The sequence below is a fragment of the Tigriopus californicus genome, chromosome 10, assembly GCF_007210705.1.
Source record: "Tigriopus californicus strain San Diego chromosome 10, Tcal_SD_v2.1, whole genome shotgun sequence".
Classification (NCBI taxonomy): Eukaryota; Metazoa; Arthropoda; class Copepoda; order Harpacticoida; family Harpacticidae; genus Tigriopus; species Tigriopus californicus.
The window spans coordinates 13,568,965-13,578,003 of record NC_081449.1 but is presented as its reverse complement, the minus strand read 5'-3'; the positions used below and the strand labels follow the sequence as shown (position 1 = coordinate 13,578,003).

Genomic DNA, 9,039 nt, shown 5'->3' with positions numbered 1-9,039 from the left:
ATTTTTTCATTGAAACGCCCTTCACCATATGAATGTATTAAAATTGCAAAAGGATAAAACAAACCTCGGCTATAAATTCATTCAAAGAAGACCTTCTCTATAAGATCCTCATGTCATTTGATTTTTGTTATGTTATCCAATAATTTACCACTTACTAAAGGACGAAAAAAACGAGAGTAGAGCATCTCTTCATTTTTCCCGGTTCCTTAGACAAGCGTGCGATTTTTTGATATCCTACAAAATTAAGAAGTCTCAAAGCTCTCTTTCATTACTGGCATTTGTTTCAAAACAGACAGATGTCTTTGTAATTGCCTTTTTCTACTGAAATCGAGGATCCTACCATTACAGCCAGGCCCCACCCACGCTCAAAGCCTAGTCTTTGAAGAGCTAATGGCCGAGTTGAGCATTTGGATGGGGCCTTTGAACTCGGCGTGCTTTGGCCCTGGCCTTGGCAATATTGGACAGTCTGATTTCAGTGCATTCAAGCGAATAGACAAATAAGAGAAGAGCGGTTGAGCTCTTGTCCTTGAATCCCTGGATTGCACGGAACCCGCTTTTCAACACTGTTATGTTCGAGCCAGTTTGTGACAGTTGGGCAGACCCTTTGATCTTCAGTTATTTTGCGAGTCGCTTTTAGGACTAAGTGGAAAAGGGATCGAATCCTGACAAATAAAGACTAAGTTATTGCAATTCCAAGACAATTAATTAAGGTAAACCAGATTTAAACGCGGTTTTGATATACAATATTATGCAATAAGTTGCATAATATTCATTGCCTTCATTTTTTTTCCGAATCACAGGGTCAATGTCTATTTCAAATTGGTTCTCCGAATAAGGGTGTTGTGATTGGCATCTAAAAGTTTCCTGTTTGAGAAAGGTCGGGGAGAAGAATCGAATCGAAGTGGGGACCTCTCTCGCACTAGGTAATTGCACTGACCACTACGCCACGCCTTCGATTTGATTTGAATCGATTGTTGATTTGTCCATTTTCAGAAAATCACGTTAACTCTTTCGACGAAATGTTACCAACTATGTTGAATTTCATCCGATTTTTTATACCGACTTCGATCTGGTGTATTTATGTCAAACAAGATGGAGGGTTTTTATTTAGTGGCACTTGGGCTTATCATTTAAACAGTTGAGTTGAAAGGTTACGAATTTACTAGTGATTATCATTGGATGTGAAAAAAGCACTCTGTGGTGATTTAGGCAATTTTCCACAAAACATGCCTTCAATAGGACGATCATTGATCAATATCCGAAAGATCATCAGTTGCGATGTCACCTGTATGAATAAGTTATTTTGCCCTACAATACAAAAATGTCTCAACATAAGAACTGGAAAAATTATAACTTTGCTCAGACTAACTTCAATCATAGACCACTGGATTTCAATGGGCCAAGCCTCAATAACTCTTTAAAAAATGGTGTCTAGTCTGAAGGACCTTTTATCGAAAACATCCAAATCTTAATTCTTCTCAGGTTGATTTTTAACAATCTTCGTGTCTATGTCCGAATCCGACGTGAAAGAAATATGGCTCAGTGCTACCTCTTCACCTGACGACACGGCCAACTTATCGACATCGCTCAATTGAAAAGTGGAAAAATCCGTGATGGTTATGGCAGGAACTTCTTCGACCTGCCGCACTTCATCGGCTACAAGATCAGGCAATTGGGCTAATGTGTCTTCAGAGGACTTGGCCGAGGACTCCACGCCCACTGGACGAGCTTTTTGCAATCTAGGCATCTCCATTGAGGCCAATTTGGATTTAATATCGGCCAGAGCGGCAGACCCACTGGATCCACTTGAACTAGACTTGTTGATCCCGGTAACAGCAGCTTGCTCCTTCATCCGTCGCATCATGGAATGGGCCCAACTTAGTTTGAGATTCTGTAACATCTGATCGATATCTGGCGGGGTGGGATTGGAACCTAAAGTAGACGACGAGCTCATTGAACTCTCTTTGGTGGAGTTGGTTGAGGCGTCGGACAATTTGGCTGAAGGCCGCCCTGAATTGTGACTTGAAACCGGGCTGGATTTTGGATCACTCTGATGACTTGAAGTGCTTGAAGACAAAGGACCTCCGGATAACTCACCAAGAGATGGGTCACTTGATTGAGAGGATTGAGAGGATCGAGAGGATCGAAGATCTCGTTTTTGACGCCGCAAAGTCAGTTGCTCTTCCAAGGCTCGTTTTTGCTCTTCAAACGACTTTTGAAGCTCCTCGAGCGATATTTTCGTTTGAAACGCTATCTGGGCCTTGATATGCTTCTTCTTACCCATTCCCGAGTGTCTGGTCGTTGGTTGACCAGCATATGTCCCGTCCAGGTCATCCTGGAATCTCACAGTTTTCGAGGAGCTCGAGGATCCACCGGAGGAATTTTTCTGGCTGATTTCTGAGCACTGAGTGTGCAGGATCGAGGCAGGCGTGCTGGCTACAAATCCGGAAGATGAGCTCAAAGAGGAAGGATTGATTGACGATTCCGAGATACTGAGGTCCCGGATCTCTTCTCGTTTCATGTCCAAGAGTTTCTCAATGTAGAAACGTAAGAGATTTTGGTTCGGATCCGAAACGGCCGACGTCTTAAGTCGACCGATGAGCGAGTGAATGGCGTCCGCTTGATCTGTTGATTCAGGGACATCGCGAGAATTGGTCACGGGTCCAGGCTGAAGCGGTCCCGAGATGAAACGTTCTTTGGTGATATCCGTAGATGTATTTGACGAATAACTGGAACTGAACTCGGCCACCCGAACTTGTAGCTCCAATTTGCCGGGTTCGTTCAGAGGGAATCCGAGCACTTTGGACACGAAGTCTTGATCGGGATCCGCTTGAGTTTTGGCTCCTTGACCCCGCCCATCGACTGTCATGAGGTCACGACTTTGTTCCTGAGCTTTTATCAACAATTCGCGCAACTCTTCAAACTCTCGCTCAGAATCATCACTCTCTCGCGGATTGGGAGCCTGAAACGCCGAATTCGGCCCACCCAAGGTCACCGTTAGGCGGCTAGGGGGCGTGGTAGTACTTGTACTCGAATTGGATTGATTTGATGTTTCGGCAGAGCTACTGTTACTAGTACTCGAAGGTCCTCGAACGGGAACTGTATCCAAGTCCGAGCGATCATTACATTTGGAGGAGGAGGAGGAGGAGGAGGGCGATGGATCAATATTGAAAGATACTTCTCGATTCCTTTGCCGGTCTTGTTCATCTTGCTTTCGAAGTTCCTTGATCAGTTTGGCTTGCTCGTGCTCGAATTCTGGGGCTTTGAAGTGAACTCGCCGCTCCGTGGGTCGTTGAGCCTCGATGGCGGCCTCGAGACCGTTGATATCAACCTCACTCAAGGGCACGCGTCGAACTCGTCCCGATTGAGGCCGATGGGGAAAGTCTTGCACCAGAGTTTGTCGCGGCACGATTTTGGAGCGAATCGAATGCCGATCCGGTTCAATCTCGATCATGGCCAAAGGCTCTTGGCCTTTGCTCGGTAAAATCTGGCGTCTCAAATCGGCCGCACGGAGCTTTTCCGTTAACAAAGCGGCTTTTTTCAGCTCTCGCCGGCCTTCCACGTGTTTTTCGGCCCATTGCTGGTTTTTCAACTCGCGCTGGAGGGCTTTCCGACCTCGAGCGTCGGCTTTTTGAGCCTCCAACCGCATTTGCAAGGCTTTGAACCGTTGATATTCTTCCTCTCGTTGGACTTCTTCAAATCCGACTCCGATATCGCGCAAGCATTGGCGATACTCCTCCTCCAAAGTGGTCAATTCCACCATTTTTTCTTGTCGATATCGCTCCAACTCTTGTTGAGCCACTTTGGCCACAGACTTCTCCCTCTCATGTTGGACCCGTAATCGGACGATTCGGGCGTGTTCTTTGGCCTGAATCCGCACCTGTCGCCATCGCTCCTTGCGGCGATCCAATTTTTCGTCGTGGAGAATCCGGTCCAATTCCGAGGAGTGCAGGGGCAGACGACCAACGTGTTGACCACGTGGTTTATGATAACTACGAAGGCCACGAGGTCGGCGTCCACATTTAATCGGACTCATTGTTATCTCTGACAGGTTTTTTCCAGACCATGTCCAACACTTCGTTCAACTTGAATTTTGGAATTGTCAGTTTTGAAATGCGGAGGGCCAATCAGTGTTGCTATTTCGGAGGATGGTCATTGAAGTGAGAGTTCGATTATCAGAATGAATCTTAGAGACCTATGCAACAGATTCAATATCTAGCTTGAAGTTCTGAGTAATAAGGAGGATAAGGTATTTGTTGGATGTACTCTCAAGGAGTTTTTGTAGTTGCATTCAAAATAATGAAATTGCAATAATCAGTTCCTTTTTTTCGAAAAAGAAACTGTAATATCTCCTTATATTTTATAATGGTGTAATTGTAACTACCCATATCACCCAAAAATTACTCGTAACACGTTCCCTTTTCATGCTCCAGGGTGGCATATGATTATCGTTTCTCTCTTAGTAACTAAAGAAACATTTGTTTTAGATATGAAATATCTTGATAAGGTTTATTCCGTACAAAGGTAAAACAGTGAATATCAATACTCGGTAATTATCCTCATAAAAAAGCCTGAAAATTGGGGAGAAATTTGAAATATTGAATTGAATTCCATCAAAGATTTTCAATTTGAAACGTTTTCAAAAACGGTTTCAAAGAACAGTGAAAAAATAAAATTGCGGTTAACAAACCCGTTTTCTTAGCGCTGATTATTCAAAAAACCAAAATCGTTTTTGCAATTTAATAACCTAATTTATGATAGCTTAACAAAAAAAAACTGTTTGAGATAAAGCAGTTCATTAGCGTAACATGTGGGCACGAAATCTTCAAATTTTAGGACTGTTTGATGCAAAAAAAAAACCCAAAAAAAAGCATGGTCTTGTTGTAACAAAAAAAAAACTGAAATACTGGTCATCTGATATATATGAAATGTAATTGTAGCGGGACGGCCATTATATGTTTTGACGAGTAATGATTATGTGATGGATAACACTTTTTGGCCGAAGCAATTGTAACTGTAATCCGTTCCTTTGTTGAGGAACGGCTAACGTCCTTCTTACATTTCCGATCATTTTTAAACTAAAGCTGGTATTGTCAAGATTGATGATACAATGGCAAGCCTGCGTGTTCGAGTGCGGTGATTTTGAAAACGCACGCCGGGAAATTCCTGAACTTCAAAATCAAAACAAACCATCAAAAAAAAACATGAGAAGATAGACCGTAAATCATGTCCGGATTGTCCACGTTGAAGGCCAGACTCAAGGCCGGAATTGCCCACGCTCAATCCCTCAATCCAGATCCACCCGCGCGGAGTGAAGATGAAGAGTTCCAAGAGATCTACTGCCGCATGAAAGGGATATCCTTGAATTCTCCCGGTCCCGCCGCTCCTGCCGTACCCGTATTCTTTCACTCCGTTCCGTCCGAAGACGACGCTCTTCGACTCAAGTTAAGAGAGGAAGCGCGCGCCGAGTTTCTGCAACGTCGCTCGAAATCGTTGCTCGATAATGAGGAGCTCAAGGGTCTCTGGACACTTTTGGATGCTAATGCCACGCCCACTCCCAAGGAACTACCCGGTCCGGTCTCGATGGCCACCGGGAGCGGTGTGGTAGAATCTGAGCAAATGATTGGCTACGAGGCTTTTCAAAAAGTGGCCAAGTTGGCCGGTCCCAAATGTCAGCCGTTTTTTTCTCCTGTGGTGTTTGCCAAATTGCTCCACCAAGACCCGCATGGCCGCATTTCAGTCATGGCCTTTTTTAACTATGTCATGCGAAAGGTGTGGCTACATCAGACTCGGATTGGATTGTCATTGTACGATGTGACAGGACAAGGGTGAGTGCGGATCTGACTTGCCTTTTTTAAAGATTTTCTTTAGGAAGTACGCTTTAAAATTAACCATGTACCCCAGAAGAATCACAAGAAAGCTAGACGAAAATTTGCATCGAAATCTAGAGGATTGGGCTCAAAAGTGTAAACCTTGACATTCACTACAATTGATTCTGAATTCTGGTTGAGGAAGAAGCTCATGGATACTTTTGAAGATGTATTGTTAAAGATAACTTTTGCACCTCCATTAAATACTGCATTCTGCATTGTCCCAATCTTCTTGGTCTGTTGGAATATAGTAGTAGTTTCTGATTCTCACACTATTACTGCTTGCCTTTTTGACAAAAGCTCAAGCTTTTCCTAAAAATGTCAGTGGAACCTCAATACTTTACACACAAAAGAGCAATTATAAACACATCTGCATTTTAGCCCAGGTTTCTTTCCCCCCTGAGAGATAATTAAGATAAAGCACGTAGAGGAACCAAATTTGATCTAGAAACCTGCATGGTTTAGGGTATTAATTTGGGGGTCCAAGTAGGGAGACAACATTGAGGCCTTTTGATTTCAAAGATTTTGAAATAATGAAATATATTGAAGCCTTTGGTATTTGGTTCAAACTTATGCAAAATAAGTTTAATGTTGACTTTTTGCGTGTCTCTTTTGCTTTCAAACAGGCTTATACCTGTGCGTATGAGAATTTTTGTCTTGTGAAAATAAATTATTTGGTGCTTTGATNTTATACCTGTGCGTATGAGAATTTTTGTCTTGTGAAAATAAATTATTTGGTGCTTTGATTTTTTTTTTTTGATTATTTGGCCCACGATTTTTTTTTTCCGAGCCCTTGTGATGGCTCTTATGATTGCAGTAAGCAATATTGATCCTCCAGCATACTTCATTTCAACATTAATTGAAGAAATTTGTATTTTTGGGTCCGGTTGGCTAAAAATATCGGATTAATAAAGTAGTTTTTTGATTAAACCTTCGCATGAAATTTAACACATCTCTGATTGTTGGAAGAGAAAAGTACATAAAAGAGTCAACGCATCTCTCCACCCAAAAGGCTGCTACATTCGGACTCTTCATCTTACTTTTCTCTTTTAAAAGAGTAATGTTTTTCAGCGAAAAATCGGTTTCAATGAAAATGGTGCTTGTATCAGAATTCTTCCTTTAACCGGAGTTTTTTTTCATGCCAAACATGCTATTGCTAATAATTCTGATCATTATTATATTTTTTAGCTTCTTACGGGAGCAAGATTTGGAAAACTACATCGCCGAATTGATACCCACACTGCCGCAATTGGACGGATTGGAAAAGAGCTTCCACAACTTTTACACGTGTACGGCCGTGCGAAAGTTCTTTTTCTTCCTGGACCCGCTCAGAACCGGACGAATTCGTATCCAGGACATCCTGGCTTGTAGCTTCTTGGACGAGCTGCTGGAGCTCCGAGACCAAGATCTGGCCAAAGATGTCCAAGAATCCAATTGGTTTTCGGCTCCCTCCTCGTTACGGGTCTACGGTAAGATCGATCAAAAGATTTCCGAAGGGCTCTCAAATACCAGGGCATTAGTAACGAAATTACAAGTACCGAAATTACAGTAATTCGTTCCTTTTCTTAAAAAAAGAACTGTAATTGTATTTGGGGTGCTAGGGTCGAAGGGGTAACCTCGCCCGGCCAGCCCGGAAGCTAGCCATCACATCATCCGTATAAAGTTCCGATAGGCAGTGTCGTAGTCCGTATCAGATTGGTTCTCCGTCTGTGGGCGTGGTTAGCGTCTAAAATTTTCCTTTAGAAAGGTGGGGGAGAAGAATTGAACTTGGGACCTCTCTCATGTAAGGAAACTGCGCTAACCACTGCACCACGTCTCCTCCCTAATTGCATTACATTTTGAAATTGTGCAATTGTAACGACCCAAAATCTACAAGAATTACTCGTTACTTGTACCTTTTTGCGCCTCCACAATGGCCTTTAATTTTTCGTTTATCTCGTGACAGCTAAAGAACCTTAAAGCTCAACAGAAATTGCCATTTTTACTAATTCCCTCTAGAATATTTTGATCGAAGAAAATTAGGGTTGAAAATTGTGTTTGCTCTTAACTGCTCTGAAGGTGCTATTGGTTTTGAATCTTGTTACATTCTCCATTTCTTTTGAGAAGAATGTTCTGGATGGGGTAAACCATAAAATATTGGTCATTTAAAATTTTAGTAAAAGTAATTGTAACGAGTAACGCCATTACATTTTTTCTAGTAATGGTCGTGTAACGAATTATTATTTTTGATAAATGTAACTGTAACTGTAATTCGTTCCTTTTATTGAGGAACGACCAATGCCCTGTCAAATACTGAATAGTTCTTTCTTTTTAAATCTTACCAGGCATCTATTTGAATCTGGATCAGGATCACAACGGGATGCTCTCCCGAAGCGAGTTGCTCAAATATGGCACCGGCACTTTGACCCCGGTTTTTATCGAGCGTGTTTTCCAAGAGTGTCTCACTTACGAGGGTGAGATGGACTACAAGACCTATTTGGACTTTGTGCTGGCCTTGGAGAATCGAAAAGAGCCCCAATCACTGCAGTACTTCTTTCGAATCCTGGATGTTCGACATGCAGGCTTCATCACTGCGTTTAACTTGAACTTCTTCTTTCGCGACATCTTGCAAGAAATGGAAAAGCACAACCAGGAACTCGTTCAGTTTGAGGATGTCAAGGATGAAATCTTCGATATGGTTCGACCCAAGGACCCGTTCAAAATCACACATCAAGATCTTGTTCAATGCGGCAACGGGGACACGGTCATCAGTATTCTCATCGATTTGAATGGCTTCTGGACTTACGAAAATCGCGAAGTTCTCGTGACGGACACACCGGATGAATCATCGGCCGAGGTTTGATTTCATCTATTTCTGTCTTTCCGGTTCGAAATTTTGTGGATGGATGTCTTTTAACTTGTCGTGTCAGTTTAATGCGTTCATATCCAATCATATACCAAGCCACCAACCTTATGGGTTTCAGAGGACATTAGGGGTCGCGGTGCCTTTAATGATATGGGCATGAGTTTGATATTATAAAGAAACTCATTCAAGACTCTAGTATCGTTTTGACATTTGACTCACTTTCCAGACGCCTAAATGTTTTAATCATATTTTGTTCAAAATATATTTGATCTTTCAAAAAGTCAACCTCTTTCCGACCTTCTATTTTCTCATGGACAATTGATT

At 42.4% G+C, this 9,039-nt stretch overlaps 2 protein-coding genes across 2 annotated transcripts; one reads left to right on the top strand and one right to left on the bottom strand.

The window, feature by feature from the left end:
* Nucleotides 1-1,077: 1,077 nt before the first annotated feature.
* LOC131887648 (serine-rich adhesin for platelets-like) lies at nucleotides 1,078-4,306 on the bottom strand. Its single transcript, XM_059236290.1, has one exon. The coding sequence runs from the start codon at nucleotides 4,034-4,036 to the stop codon at nucleotides 1,469-1,471; it is 2,568 nt and encodes an 855-aa protein (XP_059092273.1). The 5' UTR covers nucleotides 4,037-4,306; the 3' UTR covers nucleotides 1,078-1,468.
* Nucleotides 4,307-5,156: 850 nt separating this feature from the next.
* Nucleotides 5,157-9,000, top strand: LOC131887651 (serine/threonine-protein phosphatase 2A regulatory subunit B'' subunit gamma-like). Its single transcript, XM_059236294.1, has 3 exons — nucleotides 5,157-5,828; nucleotides 7,059-7,339; nucleotides 8,195-9,000. The coding sequence occupies exons 1-3, from the start codon at nucleotides 5,227-5,229 to the stop codon at nucleotides 8,710-8,712; spliced, it is 1,401 nt and encodes a 466-aa protein (XP_059092277.1). The 5' UTR covers nucleotides 5,157-5,226; the 3' UTR covers nucleotides 8,713-9,000.
* The last annotated feature ends 39 nt before the right edge of the window (nucleotides 9,001-9,039 follow it).